Below are 23,725 nucleotides of genomic sequence, written 5' to 3'. Positions count from 1 at the left end.
TTCGTCTTGTTCTTCGTCTTGTTCTTCGTTTTCAGATGTTTCTTCCGACGTATAATACTTGTTTCCATTCTGCGGTGCGCAGGGATGTATATTCTACATGGTTCGGATGTGTAATATTTTTTCCAATTCTGCGCAGGGATGTATATTTTACATGGGATCTTCTGGATAACCTGGATATGGGGGGGGGGGATTAAATATAAATAGATGGAGGAAAGAAAAAAAGGTAATAATTAAGAAAACTGAAAACATTTGTAAATTTTAAAATTTTTTAGCCGTGGACAAACAATATTTCTTGTGCAGAATATACACCCCTTTCCCGAATCAATGTAGCTGCCAAACAAACTGTAATTGCTCATGTTCTGAGCACATTGTTGAGAACTTGCTCTCTGTGGTGGTCTGGAGCTTGATCTTTCCTTCTTCTCTAACTCAGCATCTTCAGGCCTAATTCCCTGTTCCCACAATCTTTGGTGCTTCATGTTGGCCTTTACTCGTTTGTTGGCATCTCTTCTTGTCCGAGCCTCACCACGCTGGCCGAAATCGGGCAAATGTGTATTTGTTCTGTTCAACATTTGCTGCATCCTAATTTGGTTAGGTTGCTCACTGAGTTGACTATAACTACAACCTGGCTCTGGGTTTACGTCTTCATCAGGATTTGATGTGGCTGCGCAACTTTCAGCATACTCCCGGCTTGAATTTTGTGCTCTGCTCATGCTTGCTCTGCTCGTGTTTCTGTACAACACCGCATCAATTTGATTCTCAGATGGAAATGTTGTTTGTTTTCTGGGACGTTTAGTAACTTCTTTGGTAGGCTTTGGCTTTTGGGCCACTTTTGCTTTTGGCCTGCGTCCAACTTCTTCTTCTTCTTCTTCACTACTACTGCCAGTTCCAGTGTCTGGGTCTGATTGATGACCTTGATCTGTATCATCACTTTCTGGATCTGGTGCTTCTTCTTTGATGTCAGAAATTAATTCACCTTCTTTAGGTACTTCTACTTCTCCATCTTTCCGCCACGATGCTTTTTCTCCTACAAAGAAATAAAAAATGTTAAAGCAAATGTACATAATTGTAGCTTCAATATTATTTCCATACATATATGAACATTAGTTACTATTGATCAGATTCAAATGAAAACAAGCAATATTTTTTACCCTATATTTATATGCCAATCAAAGATAAAAGGGGGAATTTTGCATTGGCAGTTGCTTTATAGGGGTACAATATGGAACTGTGAAGAAACGGCGTCGCCACCGCCGAGAACCGCCAAGAAAAGCCCCCAAAAAATTCGGCTGGTTTTAGTTTTGGTTTCAAAAAGTGTCACTTTCGCCAACCCCCCCCCCCCATTTATTCCATTAAGACCTGTAACTTACCTACAATGTTGATGAGTTCTAAAATTTCCCTTTGGTTGTGTATAGAAACATTTGAGCCTACTGCAACAACCTCATGATGCCCTAGGTGGTTTTCAATTATAATGGCAAGTTTGGGTAATATTATTCCACATGGATGTATCCGAATTTGCTTACTTGCGTTGCCGTCATTCTTGCCCTCAATCTCCTCAACCTCCAAAATTTCGTCACTCTCGTTTCTGTCATCTTCGTTATCCACCTCGAATGATGGTTCATTTGAGTCTAGCTGTAAACTTCTCTTGGTTTTTGCTTCGGCTTCCAATGCGGTTTGCCTTCGCTCCCGGTTCTTCTGTGGAATGATCGGCACATCATCTAAATAATTATTATAGTCATTATTTCAAATAGTATAAATGTTACCCCCCCCCCCCTCCAAGAAAATAGCTTAAAATCACCGCAGGACCAATACACAGAAGAGTAGAATCCGATCGATTCAGTGGTTACTGAGATCTTAAGCTTCTGACGGCCGGACAGACATTAAGCTACTTAGTATTATAGATAGCGGCTGCGCCCATACAAATTTTAGCCTAAAACCCTGTCAGGGCCTGTACGAAGTTTCCCTTAAAACAAAATTAATGCACAGGGTTTTTATCTAAGACTACTTCTCAACTAAAATATTAATAAACTTAAATTTAGGTGATACAGTTCCTACGTTTTTCAAACTATAAATAACAATACCTTCGGCATCCTCATCCTTCTCATCATTGCTGCTTTCCACGACACTTGTTGCCTTTCCAGTCACCTGTCTCTCGTTACTGTTGCCTGTAAATAATTAATTTATACATTAATTTTATACGTTTCCAAACAAAAAGCAAACTGAAAACATTTTTTCCATCCCCCCCCCCCCCTACTTGGTGAAAAAAAACTTTTAGAAGGAAATGTGTTGTAGGAGGGATAGAATAAATAAATCATAGAGTTCTTTAAATATTTTTCCATTTTCCCCCTACTTGGTGAAAAAAAACTAGGGGGGGGAAGAAAAATTTTAAAAAAATTAGTAGCAGAGGAAAAAAAAATCTTGTGCAGTATATACACAATACGAGGAAAGATAAAACTTATAAATAATAATTAATGTTCAACAAATATGTACCTGTGATTGAATTATTTCGTCCAGAAAATTCTTTCTGTCTTTGCAGTGGTGGCAAGTTTGGTGGTGGTTCATCATCTTCCATTGGCACGGTGTCATCAAGATTTTCCAGATTTTGGGCCTCATCGTCTGTTTCACAAATAATTATCTTCTTCGACTTTTTCGGGCACTTTCCTTTTCCATGCTTCTTCCTTTTGGAGCTTGTGAGGTTTTCAAATATATTTACATAGGATTTATTATTGGACTGGCTGTTGACCATTGGATCATCATATAATCTACGTGGCTTTACTGGTTGCTTTACTGGTTCTGGAGTTACTGCTGGATTCTCCGCGGGTGGTATGCCAAACTCATTCCCAATCTGATCATCATTTGAATTCATTTCAACGTCGTCGTCATTGCCTCTTTCATCAACAAGCTCACCATTGTTGCTTTCTTCATCAGCAATGTTTTCCATACCATTTTCTTCAACAGCATTGCCTTCAGCATCATTGTCTTCAACAGCATTGCCTCCACCATGATTGCCTTCACCATCATTGTCTTCACCATCAGTGGATTCATCAGCAGTGGAATCATCAGCAGTGGAATCATCAGCAGTGGATTCATCAGCAGTGGATTCATCAGCAGTGGTGTTCTTTCTTCCGATCTTTCTATTTCTGGAAATTACTGCTGCTTTCTCACTGGCATTGTGAATCTTTGTCTGTTCTTCACTCATTTCTGGTTTCAAATTTTGTGTGGCGTACTTATAATACATTACAGCTCTTGCTATAACCTTCGAATCACTATGGACTGTCTTGAAAAAGTGCTTGGGGTTCTTTGCTTTCTCAATGTCAGCATAATTTTTGATCTGATATGAAGTACTCAACCTGTCATTGTTTCTTTTCAAGTAAATCTGGTTCTTTCCTTGAACTTCGTGGGGTAAGCAACCCATTGAGTAGCCACCTAACATGTAGTAAAATTTCTTGTCTTCGGCTGTAACACCTGGTGTTGAAGTTGTGTTTGTCTTCGGTTTAATACGCCGCTTAATTCTTTGTATCTCTGCAGGGGCCAGATACAATCCACACATCTCTAAGGCTGATCGTTTCTGTGGCTTTTCCTTCTTGCCTTTCTTCTTGCTTGTCTTCTTGCTTGGCTTGAGTTCAAAAACATCTTCGAAATTGTAGGTGGGGGATGACAATACGCGTTCTTGTTTTCGCGTTACCAGCGCTCTAAACAACCTCCAGATGACAGGATCTTCATTATCAATCATATAATCTTGGGCTTTCTTCATATTTTCACAACAACCATTCGCGTCCGTGGTAAAAGTGTGTTCGAAATTGCGCTTGAACCTAGATAAAAAAAGGGTTTATATCAAAACAGTCTCAATATATAACATATATTAAGAAAAGATGAACTAAAAGTCTTGCCACATAAAAAAATACATGGTACAAAATTGAAATTCTTTGAAACATATGCCATAGAAATGTAGTTTAACAATTTAACAAGAATACAATATGCAGTTAACATTTCGTGAAACTACTTTTTTAACTAAAGAACATTGAAATGCATTTTGTGAAACTACCACTTTCACATTTAATAGACGCGGAATAGATGCGATAAATAATTGAATTACCTACAAGCTTGTACGTGGTTCCTCACTCGAAAGATGTCGCTTGAAGACACATAGGTTCCTGTTCTCCACAAATTTGGTGGGATAGCTTCATGTAGGTACTTGGTCTTAAGCACTAACTTACAATGGTCCAAGAAACGTTCCACTGAAATAATAATGAAATTTTGAATTAACTATGCATAGGTACATGTTTATTATTGTACCAGGGGTGTATATTCTGCACAAGATTTATTTTCACAAATAAAATATATATATAAAAAGATTATTGTACATGGTCAGCTGCTAGCAAGAATAGGAATGCCCCTTTTATTCGGTTTATTTCCCTTGCCCCCACCTCCCTTCTCCCTGTTTTACACGTTTTCTCATCATGTCAAATTTACAAAATAATATTTACTTACCAGTTTCGTCATCAATAAGTTCCGGAGCAGTCCAAAAGGCAGCGGTGATGCGGGCGTCAAAGGTGAACTGCTCGAACACGACCCATAGGAAGGTGATTGTGTCTCTGCATATCTTCAGTAAGGTTTGCCAGTCTTTATGCACTTTCAGTGGGTCATTGAAATTTTGGATGAAAAAGACAATTTCTTCTCTTCGCATATAACCATCTTTTTTCAAGGGGTCATGGTTCTGTATTCTGTCTTTGTAAAATTCTGGTGAGAAAATACGGTCCACGACAACATCCTGATTCTCACTAGGCCCTTTATTCGCCTCCTCCTCAAGTTGCTCATCCACATTGGTCAGTCTTCTTAGATCAGTCACCAAGGTTTCCACTATTTTTCCGGTTTTCTTCATTTCTGTTGTCAGCGTTACAGTATTTTCAGCCATATCTCTTGATACACTGTCTTGCAGGTCTTTGATGTCATTCTTTAGTAATTCATGGTTTGTCGACGATTTGTTTGCCAAGTTTCTGATGGACGCATTAATGGGCTCTATTTGATTTCTTATGTGTGAGGCGAAGTAAGTACGTAGCTGCTGAAATTGGTTCTGAATTTGGTTCATAACGGCCCCAGTCAACAAATCCTTAAAATTAAACATATTAAACCACATATTTTCAAGTCTTGGTATTTTAAAAACTACGTGGTAGAAAGAGGACTATCCACAAACAAGAGCAAGTGATCCTAAGCATCTTCCAGCATTTTTGGACTTTGACAAACAAAAAAACTTGGTAAAATTTGACCAACTTTTTGGTAAAAATTGACCAGGTAAATTTTTATTGGTCAATGTTTACCAAAAATTTAGTCAAATCTTACAAGTTATTTTTTCCAGGCTAAGTCGATATATATCCTAAATAATTGTAATTTGTATCCTCTGGATGACAAAATGAAATAAAAATAATACCTCGCTTTCTACCATCTCTACGGTTCTACCAGAAGGGGCAGATGATCCCTGGGGTCGTGATGACTGGGGTCGTGATGATGTTGCAGGAGGAACTACAGCTCTCTCGGTCCGTTGACTTGCGGAGGGGGGCCGTGGCCGTGGAGATGGAGGTGGGGTAATCCTTATTGGAGATGTTGTGGTTCTAGTTGTCTTCTAAAATAATATAGATAATTATTGTAAAGCATTACTTACCGAGGATTATAGTTTTAAACAACACCGGCATTATCCTGTTAGGAATTTTTTTCTTCTATTTTTTAAAACTTTAACCTCCCCCCCCCCCTCTCCCGACAAAATGACTGTGTTAGGTTAGGCTAGGTTAAGTTATATGGTTAGAGGGACCCAATTTGTTCAACGGTTAACGAGATTTGTTGGTACAAACCCACAAACAGACATCATGTTAGTAAGTTTAGTATAACAACAAAACACCAACAAACCAAAAACCGATAACAATAAAACTTAAAATCCTACCTTTGCTGTTGTACCTTTGCCACTTCCAGTAGATTTGGTACTTCCAGGTTTGGCACTTCCAGCTTTGGCACTTCCACCTCTGGCACTTCCATTAGGTTTGCCACCTCCAGTAGGCTTGTTGTTCTAAAACAAGAAATAATTGTTGTATTTACAATGCATAATAAGATATTAGATAGCAGTGGCTACGCCCCTAGAATTTTAATTACTAATATCAAATGTTAAACACACTGTGGAAAATTAATAAATAATTATACTTGGTCAATAATCTTTTGTGGTCTGTTAAGCATGAACCGATAAGGTTTTCCTTTCGATCCGGTAACATGCGAATTTATAAGTTTTAAGGGCGAAGGGTAGCAGCAATTTGTACAATAGTAAATTAGGCCTTAAATATAATTTTTACCTTTCCAGAACTAGCACTCTTTCCAGTCCTCGTCATTTTGGGATCTAGCTTGGTCAATTGCCAGTCAAAATTTCGCTGTTCTATCCAGGTCGTTGGCATGGGCAATTTACATATTTTTAAATCTGAAATGTGTAGACAGAAATTAAAATTTTATGTAAAATAAAATTAAATTGCAAACATGTACTCTTTCAAATTACAGACTAGACTTATAACACTTTAACTTCATACCCATCGATGGCCAAAAAGGTAGGGTTTTACAAAATTAAGTTGAAATGCCTTTTTTAAAATTAGCTATAAAAAATAATTTTAATGAAAAAAATATTTTAAAGTACATTTCACATAAATTCCAAATAAAGAGGGAAGGGCCTTCAGTTGAATTTTACAACATTTTACATACATATTATAACAAAAGGGGGGGGGGGGGAAGTAACACTTTTTGAAACCAAAACTAAAAGTCAAAGGAACTGAACTAAAGAAACAGTTACAGATCTGACATTTTGCATGGCAGTTGTTTTATAGGGGTACAATATGGAACTTTTAGTTTTGGTTTTAAAAAGTGTCACTTCCCCCCCCCCCCCCCTTTCTCTGCTTTCAATGTACAAAATTAAATTCCGATAGGAATTACGATGGACACATCTTGATGCAACAGGTGTACGGAGATACATGCTACTCTGTACTTCAGTAGGTTGGAGGCTAGTTGTGTTGGAGGATGGCTATAGTCTTCGGGATCGTCAGTCTTGCCTACTCCTAATACCAGGGGTGTATATTTTCAGTGTTTAAAACCATAAAACTTAATTCATATTTCCTAGACCCCCCCTTTACCACACTCTCCTCCTGTCATGATAAGAGAATTACAAATAAATTGTGGTAGGTTAAAAAGGAATTAGATGAAATATATAGTTCATGAAATATTTCTATACAACAATTAATCATGTGCAAAATATACACCCCTACCTATTATTCTGGAATCTTCAGGAAAGGTGTATGCCGGAAAAAATGTCCTCACTTTGTGGACCAACCATACTGTTTTATCACGACGGCAGTCTGGGACAAAGTAGAGGTCTTGGCAGTCTGTATAGAATTGATTACTCTCGAACTTTCGTTTGTTGGCAGTCCTATTTCCCCTGACAGCCAGCTTCGGATTTATGTACGGTTTCACTGTGTGAAACATCAACAATCTAAATATGTCATTTATGTCATTAATGGCTGTTAAACGGAAAGGTATGTTGCTGGTGAAATCGTTATAGCTTAAGTGTTTGAAGCAATACACGGAAAGAAAGTTATGTTACATTTTTAAAAATTACATTAAAATTTGTAAAGAGTGGGGGGGGGGGAGAAGTGACACTTCTTGAAACCAAAACTAAAAGTCAAAGGAACTCAACTAAAAAAAAATAGTATTACCTGTTTGAAACCTCTTTAAGGCCAAAATTATAGCCGCGGATGTAAGTTGATATCACATGATTGGCACTTTCGAAACTATAACAACTGAACGCCATGGATGGTCCAAATCGGCGGACATGTTCCGGCATATGGTAATGCATGTGAGTATTGTAACTCAAGCACGATTCGCCGTACATCTCCGCCAATTTTGAGTTCAGGACCATTATCATGGTCTTGAGCTCAGCCACACGTTCAGTTGTTATATGCTCTTCGAGACTGCGCAATATGTGAAATAAAAACTTGCATATCAGACGTTGTTCATCTTTAAGATTTGCCAACTGGAAAAAAAAAACATTGTAATAATTTAAGGTAAAACTAGCTGTTTCGCCCCTAGCCTCTAGGGGCTTCGCCCTATATACTTATTGGAAGTCCACCCTCCTCAATAGAAATATATATATATAATATAGCACACGTGCGCAAATTTAAAAAAAATGTTATTGCTATACAATATAATGAAACTGAAATAAGCTTTAAATTCTAAAAAGATTATAATATGGTAAAAACCTACCTCTGCATAAAATATCATATGGTAGAAGCCCAGTACTTTGAATTCAGAACTTTTCAAATTAAGGGCTAGCTTCTTCTCTGTCAGGCGCATGATGGACGTACGGGGAACGCGATCAAAATCGCCAACAAGTTTCAATTGATCGTTGATTTCATCTATAATTGGAGTTACTGCAGTTCATGGTAAAATATGGGTGATAAGGAGAAAATTTTCAAAATTTAAGTTCTTTAAACTTTTCAAACTAACACTCTTTTAAGCGGCATAACAAGGCGTACAAATAATGTGTAATAGACATAAATCCAAAACTGCAGAATTTTATCGCAGTGCCGAGAAATGCGCGAAGAAAACACCTATTTTACGCGTCATTTCTTTAGTCAAATGCAGTACATCCCTGTAATTCTCTCCATTTGAACTAAGTCTTCTTCTTCCAATTCTGGATAACAATTACGTCCTTTCTTCAGGTACGTCATCACTTTCTTTACATAGCCCAGGTGCAACGCGTGCATCGGATCACTGGGGCAATCTTGTATTAGATCCAAGCTCGGGTCAAGGTCAGAAAAACTGGTTTTCGTGTTCTGATTATTTTCCTCAAACTTGCGGAATTTCTCGTCAGACCTCGGCGTACCCATATTTTGACTGTCACTGGGGTAAAATACATTCATTGATTCGAACAATACCAAGTTCTTTTGACGGAGATAAGTCTGTGAAAAAGCCATCCCTGGAAGGTCACAGTGTGGGCATCCATTTTTTGATCCATGGCCAAGAAGGCCGAATACATCGGCTCTGGCAACGGCATCGTGGATGATGGTTCTACATTCAAAGGTATGTCCAGGTAATCCTTCTTGAATTAGTTTGTTGATGAATCGGGTAACATTATCCAGAAAGTTGTAACTGTAGGGACGCTTCCTCGTCTTCTCAAATATGCTGACTGGCAATATAACACTGAAATCTTTGTTGAAGAATAACCTGAAATAATAAAGAAGAATTAATAATAATAGCATTTAATACTTTAGACTTAAAATTGTAGTCACTGATTTATAAAACGTAAAGGCTGGTAAAATTTTACCGTAAAAGTGGTAAAAACTAGGTTTATTTATGGTATTAATTAAGTCCTGGTATACAGTAAGACAGATTTTTATATATGAATGCAATAGAAAAAAGTATCAATTGTAAACTTAGTTTTCTTTCTTATTTGTTTATTGAATGGTTTCCTAAACTTTGGCTTTAAAAATCTGGGCTGTCAATTGATGTAAAACAAATATTTTGATATCCTTTGAAATATAGGCTGCCAATCCTAAAAAATACCTTTTCGAGGGTCATGCTGTATATGAAAAGAACTTTATCCCAACCCTTTCAAATCCACAATATATTAATTACTTACCTAATCCAGACAGTATAATAGGAGATATGAGATCCCTGAGCTGCTTTCACTCCGTCGCCCGAGATGTCAAAAGTTATATGATCATCAACGGCCTCTTGTCCATTCAACCGTTTATAGTCTGTGATGGCGTCTTGGAGGATCTCATAGGTAGGGAATCTGGAAAAAGAAATATATTTTTAACTAAAACTTGCATAATTCAAAGAAATTTTGCACCATCGGGCTCCAAATAATATTACGATGAAAAGTAATGGAACAAGGATGACAACATCCATAAAAACCAAAGCACTGAAATGGTACGACAAACGGACATTAACAATTGTGAAGTATCTGAACTGAATTTAAAAATATTAAAGTCGAACCAAAATTGTATGTAAGTAAATTTGTTAAAAAAAAATGCTTGAAGAAGGATAAGGTTTATGCACATACTTAAATTTTAAGGACTTAATTATAGAGTGGCTTCGCTTATAATATTGTTCTGAAGTTGTCGCAGGAAGCAATATACCAAAGAATGATCAAACTGATAATTAGAACACTTGAAAGTTTGTTGTTAAAAAAGGAGAAAAATCGACATGTTTAAAATGGACGTACGGAAATTCTGGTAATGATTATAGAAATGCTACGCTTTCTAAATCGTATATAAACATACCTGCACTCAATCAGTGAACCAGGAGCATTTGTAGGATTATATTTGTTTTCTTTGATTTCAACTTTGTATTTGGGTTTGAATAATGTATTATATGACGGAAATTTGAAAATACACAAGCGTTTCAGAATCCCCAGGATGATTCTAACTTTGTGGTGAGAGATGGGGTTGTCTTGAACACAAACGCTTCTGAAATCATTAACAATTTCTTTCTCAAGTTCTGTAAGATGTTTGAAGGGATCCCCGTCATGATCGCCATCAGGTTCGTCATCAGGGTCATCGTCATCATCTGGGTCAAAATCATCTTCAGGTATATCAAACAATTCGACGTGTTCCCAGTCCTCGGCATCTTGAATGCTGTCATTGTCTGTATCATTATTATCGCGACTGGTATTATTGTTGTTAATATTGTCTACAACAATATTAATGTAGTCCGTTTCTTCAGGATTGTTATTTAATCGCTCCAAAACTTGGTTTGCGTAGCATTGATAACATAAACTTTCGGTTTCCTTTGTGAAGTTGGTATTGCAGCCTGTACAAACTTTACCTAAAAAAATACGATGTTAAACATGATGTTTTATAGTTATAAACCTTCCCGGGACCTATGTGAAGCTACCCTGTAAAGGAGAACCCAATCGGTTCAGCGGTTAGCAAGATCCTTTTGAACAGACACACAGACATCCTGTTACTTTAGTATAAGGATAATGCCGTAAAGAAAAACTAGTCAAATTAGAAAGTTAAAAAATTAAAAATTCCAGAAAAAGTAGAAAAATGTAGAGAGTGGGTGAAGGTGGGTTAGGTTAAGGGATCCCATGTAGAATATACACCCCTGGAACAAGGATATCTTGAGACAAACTTAACTAACGTTTGATCAAACCAATTGTTTGAAATTTAGATTGAAAGTAAAATAAAAAAAAAAATTGGGAGACAATGTTTGTGGGAATTTGGACAAACAAACAACAAACAGACAGACCGACATCGTTCTACTTTATATTACAGATATTGTAGGTTACCTTTTGACGATGCAGTTTCGTTCTCATATTCCACATCCATCAAATCCTCCTGCTGTTCTTCTTCTAGTAATGGCTGACTGTCTTCACTTTGGTGATGTTTCTTGCGCCAGTATTTACTTCTGGCTCTCGTTGCATTACAGAAGAGTTTTCTTATGGTCCTCAGTTTATGCTGCAACTGGAAAAAGATTACATAATTAGTGAATTACTTATTTAAAATAATATAGGGGAGTTGTTATGGATCGTTATTTGGGCAAGCTACACGTGTCAATTGATTATAGTACATATGACTATACTGGTGTAAGAGCAAGCATGTTTATAGTGCGCTGACTGCAAGTGAAAAATAGAAATTAAAGTCGAGCATAGATTATACTTTAAGTACAGTAATGAAAAGTAAGGTCTCATCTTAAATATGTGGAAATAATTAGTTGTAAAAAGTCACCTGTACATTTTTCCTCTTATCTCCACTTCTTATACGCTTCAGTAGAGCTTTAGAGAGTGTACCAATCAAATTGTCTCCCATTTCAATAACGTCTAACAGGGGTGTATAGGTAACTCCTGAAATAAGAAGTATATGTTATAATCAGGGATGTATATTCTGCATGGGATCCCCTGCTCAGGGGGGGGGAAAAAAATAAAAAATAAGTGGTTGGAGGGAAAAAAAATGTAAAAATTAAGAAAACTGAAAACATTTTTTCCATTTCGCCCCCCTCCTTGGTTAAAAAAACTAAAAAAATGTGTGGTAGGAGGGATAAAATAAATGAAATATAGAGTTCTTTAAATATTTTTCTATTTCCCCCCCTACTTTTTCAGAAAAATCTAGGGGGGAAAAAAATAAAAAATTTTGTAGCAGGGGAAAAAAAATAAATCTTGTGCAGAATATACACCCCTGGTTATAATAATAAGGTTATTAATTGTTTACATATAACGAAAGAAGGAGAAAGTAAAAAAGGGGGGGGGGGAGTGACACTTTTTGAAACCAAAATTAAATGTCAAAGGAACTCACAAAATAAAGAGTTAGAGTTACAAACATAAGAAAATACCCTTATTTATTCTTTGATTGTCTATAAAATTAATTTACTTACCTATCAAAATTGTGATCCAATTACATACGTCATCCAGCGTTGGTCTGACATTTTTTTACTTTGAAAAAAATAACTATATACAATATACAATATACATAAAATTTTGTTTGTTCCAGTCCTGGATAATACCTATATAAATTTCCTGCCTTCCCTGAAAAGCCGACGAACGCATATATAATCGAGCCCCACTGGTCGTGACTTTTGCAGAATTCTGCAGTTGCATGGAGTTTTATTATAACGACAGTGTTGAACCCAGAAAATTTGCTAATTTGCTATAAAATAAATAATGTAAAACAACGAAAACAACATAACAAAAATATTATAAAAAAAAAACAAAAATAAAACATATCAATTAAGATCTCCTAGAGAGCTATAGCCAGAAGCTTAAAAAACTGTACACGGGCATACGTAATCGTCGGCTTTAGGGGTAAATAATGTTTATTAATGTTTATATGCAGGAAATTATATATCTGCACGACCAGTGGGGCTCGAGCTCTGTCACCATGGGTACTTAATTATAAAATATATGGGCGCTGCAATCAAAGAGAGGTTAACGTAAATGTTCTGAAAGAACAAATTGATGTTATCCTCTTAGGAAATACCCCCCCCCCCCCCCCCCTAGAAAAACGGCCCCTGGCCTCTACCTAGCCGTATAACTTAACCTAGCCTAACCTAACCCAGCAATTTAGTTTGGGGGGGGGGGGGGGGATGGGGAGTTAAATAATAGAAACAAAATTTTCTAAGAGGATAACGCCAAAAATTACAATTACAATTCGCTTTCAGCATGGATATCCGGAGGCTGGATGAAATCGCCGGCGGCGAGCTCGGCTTCTCCTAGCTTCTCCTTTCTCTTCCCTGAAAGGAAAGAACATTGAATTAAAAATGAGAAAACTAAAGCGTTTTTTAATGAAGAAACTCAAAGAATTCTGAAACATTTTTTGGTTAAAAACAATTTTTTCCCCTGCTACAAAAGACAACTAGCCATGAACAAGAGCAGGTGATTTGAAGCAACTTCCATCATTGATCCACTTATTTCTTTTTTCCCCCTCCCCCCCCCCCCCCGGAGCAGAATATACACCCCTGCAATAATTTCGTAGTTTTTACCTTTCCTTATTCTTTCCTGCTCGTCAGAATCTGAAGAACTCATGGTCTTGAATATTAGCAGGGCCGGGCAGGTTAATCTAAATTAAGAAAAGATATGTGTTACTATGGGTTTTATTTAGAAAAAAGGGCTGACGTTGGTGAGGAAAGGTGCACAGTTGGCTTCATGGTCAATGACATATCTCTCGGTATCATCCAGGCGGGGTCTCTCGTTCTCGTAGAGATTCTCGGGCATAGGTTCATTCTTCTTTAAGTGTGTTTCTACCCAACCGTGATGGTATAACAGTTTTACTATTTCAACACCGTCATCAATGCCACATGATTCTTCTTGAACTCAAATATTTAGCTTGGAGAAGAGTCTCAACATCCTAACCATGAGGGCGTCCCATCTGTCATGCAGCTCGTGGTATTGGTATGGATTCATCCTAATTTGAGGAATGATTATTTTGTTTGTCTTGTTTATTTTTGGGAGGGGTGTGATTAATGTTTTTTAACTTTCCGGTATTTTATTTGTCCTTAAACAATTATTTATTTAAAACAAATTTTGTAGCAGGAGAAAAAAAATAAATCTTATACAGCTAATATACACCCCTACCTGTTATTATGATGTACGCGTCCAGGTGATTGACTTGAATAGCCTGTTATTCAGAACTATCTGAAAAGGTAGAATATTTAAGAAATAAAAAATTACAAAATAAAAATAGCTCGTATTCATTCGAATCCGGTGGATAGGAACAGCTGTTCTCATTCATACGCAAAAAACTAGATAACTAGCATATCGTATTATATCCATGGTTTTCTACGAATATAAAAATCTAAAAGCATAAAATTAAAAACAGTTATTTTAGCCAGTGCCTCCGGCACCTCTGGGCAAAAAAAGTAGTTTCATTCTTATAATTGTACTCCTATATTTGCGAAAATCCGTTTATACTACGATGCAAGAAATATATTTATTAATTTTACATTTAAAAAAGTCCTGTATATTACGTAAGCTAAAAAGAGTCCCAAAAATGGGAGAAAAAACGAATACGAAGAATATTTTACAAAGAATTCTCAATAATTAATGATAAAATTTGAATTATAAAACAGATGTTACATATTAACATAAAAATTCACTGTAATTTCACTAAAAATGATTACTAAAATACAAAAATGCACCGTAGTCATATAGTGCAGTTGAATATTGCGCCGATGGAAAGTTACGGTTGCCAACATACAGATTGAATAGGTGGCAAAACACTTTGCAAGACAGGTTATATTTTTAATCGTAAAAATGCAACGAATAATAACATTTCATGAATTATATAAGTTATGCAGTTTTAATTAATTAACCGGTAAAATATTAAAATGATATTATATACATAAGGTGTTTTTTAAAGTTTGGCAACTTTGTCGAGCACGCTGATTTGATCTTGTGAAAACAGGGTTACGAAAGTTTAAATTAATGTAAATTTTTTTTAATGTGAATGTAATATATTTTTGCAATGACTTAAATGAAATATCATCGATAAAATATAAAAAAATATATTGCAATGGATATAAAAGAAATATTTTTCAATATAAAGTTGTATACCTGTACAGAGCATGTGCATGAATGCCGCTATACCGATTGAAAACTATTGAAAACAATGAGTGTTATTTCAAGTCTCTTAGAGAAAATACGTGTTATATCCAAGTATGATTGACAGGAGATGGTCCATCTCACAAGATTTATATGAATGTCATTTAAGAACGCTAGAGAGCTGATATTCAGAAGTTTAAAAAAGTACGTGTCCACCTTCAGTCTTGGCTGTTAGTATATGGACCCTGCAATCAAAGAGTGGTTTGCGTAAAAGTAAGTGTTTAAATAATTTTAATATAAAAACATTAATAATATAGGACCTTGAGCGTACGGTTTTAGGCTGCCTTCGATTAACGGTTTAAGTTTTACTAGCGGCTATGCCCCTTAGAAGCCTCTAGGGGCACTTAAAGTAGGAAGAGAAAAGTCGAGGCCTCATCCTATTTTTAATTTGAGTTTCAGCTATAGATTAAAATAAATAAAAAGCTTCGTTGTAAAAGAGAACAATATTAATATATTTATATAATAGGATAATTGTTTTAAGCCTTTTTTAAGCCTTTTTGATTTGATCTAAGAAACACTTTTTATCCTATTCTTAATATTAAATAATCCGGGTTTAATATATATAAATGTAAAAGAAATATTAATAAATTATATTTAAATTGAATATTGTTTTTCAGGTTCAGCAACACTGATTCATCAGAAATAACTATTTGGGCGCTGCAATTAAAGATTGGCGAGATAGAAGTAAGTGTTTAAATAATGTAATAAAAAAATCAATATAATTTAGGACCTTACGCATGGTTTTAAGCTGCTTCGATAAACTGTTTGTTTTATAATTTTTTAAACCTTTTTGATATATGATATAAGAACGACTTTTTATCCTATTCTTAATATTTAAAGTATTCTACTATTAATATATATAAATAATAATAGAAATATTAACAAATTATATTTCAATTAATATTGTTTTTCAGACTTAACCAGGAATCAGATTCGTGAGAAAATATATGGGCGCTGCAATTAGTGAATGGTTTACATAGAAGTAAGTGTTAAAATAATTTTAATAAGAACATGGATATTTTAGGCCATGTTATTAAGACTATCCTTTAACGAAACCTTTTTAATTCAACCTTGCTACGAAGCCTTGTGTGATGGTAGAGTGTTTGAGTTCTTAGGGAACCACACTAATTACATAATATTATCTTGAGTTAGACAGGTTTTATAAGCTGTAAACAGACTAATACAATTAGATATGTCATTATCTTTAAATTATTTATTATAATCTATATAATAGCACCTTTGAAATAAGCTCATATTATATCCAACCTATATTCGCCCTTTAAGGTTTATGATTGTTTTAAGCGTAACAAATTTTTATACCCTTAATAGAAAGATATTATAAGATGTGTTTTATGTAAAATAATATTGAAAATATATATAAATTATATTTCAATTAATATTCTTTTTCAGGTTTAGCTTCGCACACAGCTGGGTGTATTCTCTGATTATAAGCTGACCGCAATTCGATCGTGGAACATTTCTTGCACCAACATGAAGCTGTTGCCATCAGAAATTCATCAGTTAAAAGTAAGTGTTTAATTATTTGTAATAAAAGATAGTTGGAATAATCCTACACGCAACTACGGCAACACCTCGCCCCCAAAAGGTATTTTCCATGTATACAAGCGTAACAAATATGAAGTTAATATACACAGACACACATCGAACTACCTTCATGAAACTGTATACTAAATTATATTAACAATTAAGCTATTATTAAATTTATTAGATAGATATTAAACTGGTTAGACAAAAGTTAATACATAAAAATAACGTACTAGATAGGTTGCTATTTAAAATTAGATTTTACTACTTTATATTATTCAAACAGTACATTCAGGATATTATTAAAATCTAAACAGCATTACATTCATCCTCGTGCATGTTTACTTCGTGAAGAACAGCTGCCAGTTCGGCAGCCTGGGCAGCGGCGGGCAGCAGAGGGGAAGGACGGCAGCGATTAAGATGTGTAGTAATCCATCCATGCTGATATAACCTCTTACAAACCTCCCTCTGGATCTCGACATTGTCAGTTCTGGCTCTAATCTCTAGACTCTCTCTTAAAACTAACATACGACTATTTAATTCATACCATAACTCCAAATTCCCGTTATAAGACATTCTTAGTTTCTCTCAGTCTGGTTATGTATTGATAACTGAATTAAACTTTCTCTAATAAGCAGGCACGTACACAAGCTGTATCTACTTTCTCCATGAAATTTTCCCAAAACAGTTAACTTTCCTTTTTGTAAGGCCTTTTTGATTTGTTAATCCTTTGCTTAATTTAAAAATGAATATTCTTTTTCAGGATTTTGGAGTTGAACCAGTTTTGAAGTGTGGAGCTTTGCAGTTCCATGGAGAACAACTTGAGTTCCATCTCAACCATCTCAAGTCATGCCAGCATTCACACACTTAATTAACAAACAAAGCGTATTGTTCAGTGTTTATTATGACGACAATGTTGAACCGAGAAAATTTGTTAGTCAGTTAAAATTAACAAATAATTTACAGAACGATACTAATAAGTTTTATTATGACGACAATGTTGAACCGAGAATATTTTGTTAGTCAGTTAAAATTAACAAATAAAGCGTATTGATTACAATCAGTGTTTATTATGACGACAATGTAGAACCGAGAAAATTTGTGTCAGTTAATTAAGTTCTACTCGAGAGCTCCAAACATTCCACAAGCTAAAATTCTACAAAATATTGACTTTATTACACATTTGACAGGTGTATGGTATGTTATTTACAGAAACGATACTAGTAAGTTTTGTAGTTTCAGTATTGACCTGGATAATATCTATATTTAATGACCTGTTATGTTATAATATGAAATAAATTCTAATTAAAATCATTATCATCATATTTTATTAATTTCATATTCCATAACGAAAGCAAATAGTGCTGAGTAAAAGGATGTTTGTTTGGAAAGTATTAGGTCTGAATATTTCCTCATTATATTTTATTTGCTATTTTTATCATTAAGTAGAAGGATGTTTGTTTGGAAAGTATTAGGTCTGAAAAATCTGGACTTAGCCTAAAAATTTACCTTGTCAATTTTTACCAAAAAGTTGGTCAAATTTTACCAAGTTTTTTTTTTTGTCAAAGTCCAAAAATCTGGACTTAGCCTAAAAATTTACCTTGTCAATTTTTACCAAAAAGTTGGTCAAATTTTACCAAGTTTTTTTTTTTGTCAAAGTCCAAAAATCTGGACTTAGCCTAAAAATTTACCTTGTCAATTTTTACCAAAAAGTTGGTCAAATTTTACCAAGTTTTTTTTTTTGTCAAAGTCCAAAAATCTGGACTTAGCCTAAAAATTTACCTTGTCAATTTTTACCAAAAAGTTGGTCAAATTTTACCAAGTTCATTTTTTTTGTCAGAGTCCAAAAATCTGGACTTAGCCTAAAAAAATACCTTGTCAAATTTTACCAACTTTTTGGTAAAAATTGACCAAATTGCGTTTTTTTGTCTAAGTCCGAAAATTCGGACTTAACCTGAAAAATAGAGTTGTAAAATTGACCACATTTTTGGTAAAACTTCCAAATGTGGTAAAATTTAAAAAAAAAAAAAAAATTTTAAATTTAGGCTTCATTGTATAGAAGTCATTATTTTAAAGTACTACAACTGATTATGAAGAGCTGTTTTTAATTTAAAACACAAAAAACGGGGTTTTTTGTTTCGTCAAATTTTACAAAAAAAATGGTAAAATTTTACTAATTTTTTGGCTAAAATTTTTGCTGGTAAAATTTACCACTAAACTGGTAAATTTTACCAGGTTGACCAGCTTTACCACTTTTCCGGTAAAAAATTTTTTTTTTGTGGTATTTCGTAGAACCTGGGAAATTGGATTGTTTTTAGCATCTATGGTCATTGTAATCGAAGGAAGGTAGAGGGGACAGAAAAATACCCTAAAATTATGCCCAAACTTAAGAAATAAAACAATTTTTTTTCATCCTTGGACCTTATGAAAAGCTTACGAAAATCAATTCGGTGGTTAGTGAATTCCTAGCAGAGTTTTAAACTATTTTTTTTCTTGATATTTATCCACTTCCCCAGATTTGTTCACGTTTATTTAATTCTAAATTTCAGGTCATTATGCAATATTGCATCTTAATGTAATTTCACAGATGAAAGGATAATTTTAAAAAAATATTTTTAATTAGAGATAAGCTGCCGCTGCAGATGTGCTTCGAACGGCACCGTCTCAGCTGCTATTGTTTAGATTATGAAAGCTTTTAATTAGCTATTCGTTAAAGTATTTTCTGTCCATTTATATCTTAATGTAAAACACTCAATTCATTATCTTTTTTTCAAAGGTTTTTCTTTAATTAAATGACGCCAAACGGTGCAAAATACTTTATTTAAATTCCAAATCATTTTCAATTTTTAGTTGTTGCATTTCTTGCATATACATGCCCTGTGCTATATAGAGGAAAAAGAACCAAGAAAATAGCCTGAAACTACTCTAAGACTCAAATATAGTGTAGCAACTATGTTTTGACTTTTAATTTAACATTAATATGGAACAAATCTTATGTTGTATATTATAATAAACTTTTAACCTAAATAAACGTACCAATATTTGATTGTATCTGAGGTACTAAAATAAAATTTACCTTGTAGGGCAAACAAATAGAGCCATGCTTGTGATATACACCATGCTCTACAATAAAAACTAAATTTGATAAATGAAAACAAGATTTTATTCTAAAATTACAAGAACAGTAATGTCAATGAATAGCACAACGATAAAAGCAAATATAGTTACAAGTACAAGACAATTTATGAGTGTCTTGTCTAAATGATTAAAGCTTAACAATAAACTAGGAAGTTTAATATCATTACTGAAAAGTAACTTAGACTGAAAACAAGGATGACAACATCCATAAGTAGCGAAGCACAAACAATTAAATAAGAATTTAGATATTAGTTGTCAAAAGCATGTACATTAGGAAAAAATCACGAAACCTTTTCAACATTTGTTTTTAATTTCTTAATATTTATATTTCAGTACTATGACTAACAGACTGACGGTCTAAGTAAATTACATGCTGGATGCTCAAAACAACGGGAAATTTAATTTTTATATTTTTAACTACAAAAATTTTAAAAGACGGACCATAAACACCAAAGACATGAGGAAAAATGTGAAAAATATAAAAAAAAACCCTGCAAAAATACAGTCTGACTGCCATTGATGTTTTCTTGAAACAACAGGAAATTTAATTTTGATATCTATAACTGAAAATCTTTGGAAATCGGGCCATAAACACCAAATGTATAGAGAAAAATGTGGAAAATACATAAATAGCCTAAAATAGTCTGACCGTCATAGTTGTTTTCTTGAAACGACAGGAAATTTAATTTTGATACTATAACTGAAAAAATTTTGGAAATCGGACCATAAATACCAAAGATATGGAGACTAATGTGAAAAATACAAAAATAGCCTAAAACCTGTTAAAAAGCGGTCCTACCGCCATTGATGTTTTATAGTTAATTGTGCTCCTTAATAATGGGAATGTTGTCAAAAAATTTCAGCCTTTTATCTTTTACAGGAGCCGAGAAAATCACGTTTCCCCCAAACTAAGACGGACATACGGACATACGGACTTACGGACATACGGACAGACGGACATTTCAAATTATAGAGTAGCTTCGCAACTAAAAATGACTGAATAAACCCTAACATTTAAACAATAATTGTCAGAGATAAGGTATCCATGTACTCTTTACCATATGGTTTCTTTATATAACCTGTTTAAAAGGTGTGAAGAACATAAGATGAGTAAAATATATTAAAATGGCAGAATATCTCTTCACAATTTTTTATTTAAATCTCTTACCTTTGCTACAAAATGCAATTTCACAATCTTGACATTTCAACGCTCCTAATGAATTAATATTATCAATATTTAGTTTTGCTGCTAATCTAAAATGCTCGTATTTTAATGTTTATTTTAGGTTAGGTTAAGTTATTAAAAAGGTTTAAAGAGCATAAAAGGGATAGTATCCTGTACGAATAGGTGTCTCTGCAGGGGCTTGCAATTTATAAGATTAGGGGAAGGGGGATGTGGTGGTAAAGAAAAATCAATTAGTGAAGGAACGTATTTAATTTGAAATCCTTTAAGCATTATTTTTATCAAACGTTCTTCTTAAGTCAAAGTGCTCTTGAATAACTTGTTTCTAAATAATCCACGGCAAATTATCTAAATTGTCCGCTAAAACAATGGATGTAGAATATACGTGGATATTAAGACAAAAGAAAAAATCAATTGAGCCTGCTAACATGGAACTCAATTATTGGTCAGTTCTTTTATCCAGAATGAGGTGAGGGAGGGAAAAATCATTATTTTTATACCGCTGTGTGTTTCACTTTATTAGAGATCATGAAAATGTTGTGTAAGATCCAAGTAATAAAATATCCATTGATAAAACAAGGAACTGTATATTTATAACGGTATGTCCGTAATTAAATATTTGCGTCCGTATACTACTTCAGCTTACACAAATAGAGATATCTTACATGTTTTTTTTTTTATATTTTTACTTTCAATTCTGTGCAAGTTATGGACAAAATTATCTTTGTTATTTTAATAATCATAAAATTAATCAAACAAATAGATATTTTACCTTTTTCCTCACAGAGAAAACAAGACTCATTATCAACAATCATATTTGATTTTTTCACTGTCTTCTTATACATTTCCATTTTTTACTAATATTTATAATTCCTCTTTAGATAGATAGATAGATAGATAAATAGATGTATAAACTAAGAAAGCCGCATAGCTACTAAGTTAACTACAACTAAAGAGATATTTCAATATTTGTGTGAACCTACACAGATATAGACTTATATTCAGGGTTTTAATTGGCATTCTATAATACAAAGTAGAACAATGTTTGTTTGTCTGTTTGTTTGTTTGTAGCGAAGGATCTCGCTAACCGCTGAACCGATCGGGTTCTCCTTTACAGGGTAGCTTCTCATAGGTCCTGGGAAGGTTTATAACTATTTTCAAGGGGGGTGACACCCCCCCGGCCCTCCCCCCATAAAAAATTTTTTAAAAAAATATAAAAAATATAAAACTTTAAGATGCGTAATTTATATCCTAAAATTTTACAACAACCTTCGCTTATTTGTTGGCTTAAAACTTCTTTTTTTTATTAAAAATGATTGGGTTGTACAAACTAGCATAACCAAACTATCCGTCAATAAATCTAATCAACATAAAGATATGGCATTTTGTTTTATACAGGGAGGGAGGAGATATTGGACTGTAATTTATGCTTGCACCAAAGCCTTTCTTTCATTCTTTGCCTTAATAATCTTGAGGACTCTAAATTATACAGTCCTCTAAAGTTTCATAAACACGTTTTACCAGTCGTTAATTAAAACTTTGGGGACTTTTATCAAATCTTAATTGGATTGTACGAACTAGCATATCCAAACTTTTCTGTCAATAAATCTAATCTACATAAAGATAGGGCGTTTAGTTTTAAAGATGTTTTTATCCAGGGAGGAAGGAGATATTGGAATATTTATTCAGGGAGGAAGGAGATATTGGAATATTTATCCAGGGAGGAAGGAGATATTGGAATGTTTTTATCCAGGGAGGAAGGAGATATTGGAATGTTTTTATCCAGGGAGGAAGGAGATATTGGAATGTAATTTATACTTGTCCAAATTTTTTACACATTATTCTAATCTTATGTGTTATGAAACAAATTAAAATTTTGTTTATGTAATTGGTGGTGTACATCAATTTAACTCCATTATCTAATCCCTTAACACCTCTTATTGTGTATAAAACTAAATCTAAAAACAAATTTAATATCTGAACACATGTCTCTGTTCCAGTTTGTGCGTGTCACATTAGTAAACAAGTCCACACTTTTTTCATTACAGCGCAACTTTTAATTTTCTCAGGAATCTTAAGGATACAATGGATGGTAATCTGAGGTACATCCCCAATTATGATTTAAAAAATTACCCCTTATTTAGATGAAAATTATTTGTAAAAAGTTTTGACATTAAGTCTCCAAAGTTTTTTTCTGCTAACGAATGAGAAAATGTGTCTATCTACAATTATTTACAGTTTAATGTCCCCTCCCTCCTGTTACTTAATTGTATATACATAGATACATATTTTAATTACTAATTTTCCATAATAAATTATAAAAGATAGATAGATAAAGAGAGAGAGAGAGAGAGAGAGAGAGAGAGAGAGAGAGAGAGAGAGAGAGAGAGAGAGAGAGAGAGAGAGAGAGAGAGAGAGAGAGAGAGAGAGAGAGAGAGAGAGAGAGAGAGAGAGAGAGAGAGAGAATATCAATAGAAAGATAGGAAAATTATATAAATTACCTTTTAAGATTTGTTAGTCCTAAATTACGGAAATGTTTTTGAACTGATGCAAAGACAAATATTCAAAAAATTTTTTACATATTTAAAACTACTACAGGAATCATCTTGCAAAGTTTGAAGTCGATAGGACAATTCTAACATGTCTAAATAACCGGAAAAAAGTTATCTGTTATGGACGGACGGACGGACTGACGGACCCACCCTAATTATAGAAAGGCTTCGTTTTTAAAAATAAATAAG

General features: G+C 34.1%; 1 protein-coding gene and 1 long non-coding RNA gene across 2 annotated transcripts in view; one reads left to right on the top strand and one right to left on the bottom strand.

Annotated features, from left to right (window-relative positions):
* LOC145326458 (SET domain-containing protein SmydA-8-like) overlaps window positions 1–21,923 on the bottom strand; it is a 43,572-nt gene extending 21,649 nt beyond the window's left edge. The window contains exons 1-3 of the mRNA XM_080169813.1: window positions 21,757–21,923; window positions 20,970–21,014; window positions 19,740–19,786 (exon numbers count right to left, since the gene is read on the bottom strand). Of these exons, the coding sequence (XP_080025939.1) occupies window positions 19,740–19,786; window positions 20,970–21,014; window positions 21,757–21,835 (171 nt within the window). The 5' untranslated portion in view covers window positions 21,836–21,923. The remainder of the gene's footprint in view (window positions 1–19,739; window positions 19,787–20,969; window positions 21,015–21,756) is intronic.
* LOC145325486 (uncharacterized) lies at window positions 15,053–16,858 on the top strand. The gene is made up of 4 exons (XR_013881498.1): window positions 15,053–15,331; window positions 15,736–15,802; window positions 16,033–16,100; window positions 16,529–16,858. It is a non-coding gene; the product is annotated as an uncharacterized LOC145325486 (long non-coding RNA).
* Window positions 21,924–23,725: the final 1,802 nt, after the last annotated feature.

Source organism: Acartia tonsa, chromosome 8 (assembly GCF_053477335.1).
Source record: "Acartia tonsa isolate MP-2025a chromosome 8, ASM5347733v1, whole genome shotgun sequence".
Taxonomy (NCBI): Eukaryota; Metazoa; Arthropoda; class Copepoda; order Calanoida; family Acartiidae; genus Acartia; species Acartia tonsa.
This window is presented reverse-complemented; position numbering and strand designations above follow the sequence as displayed.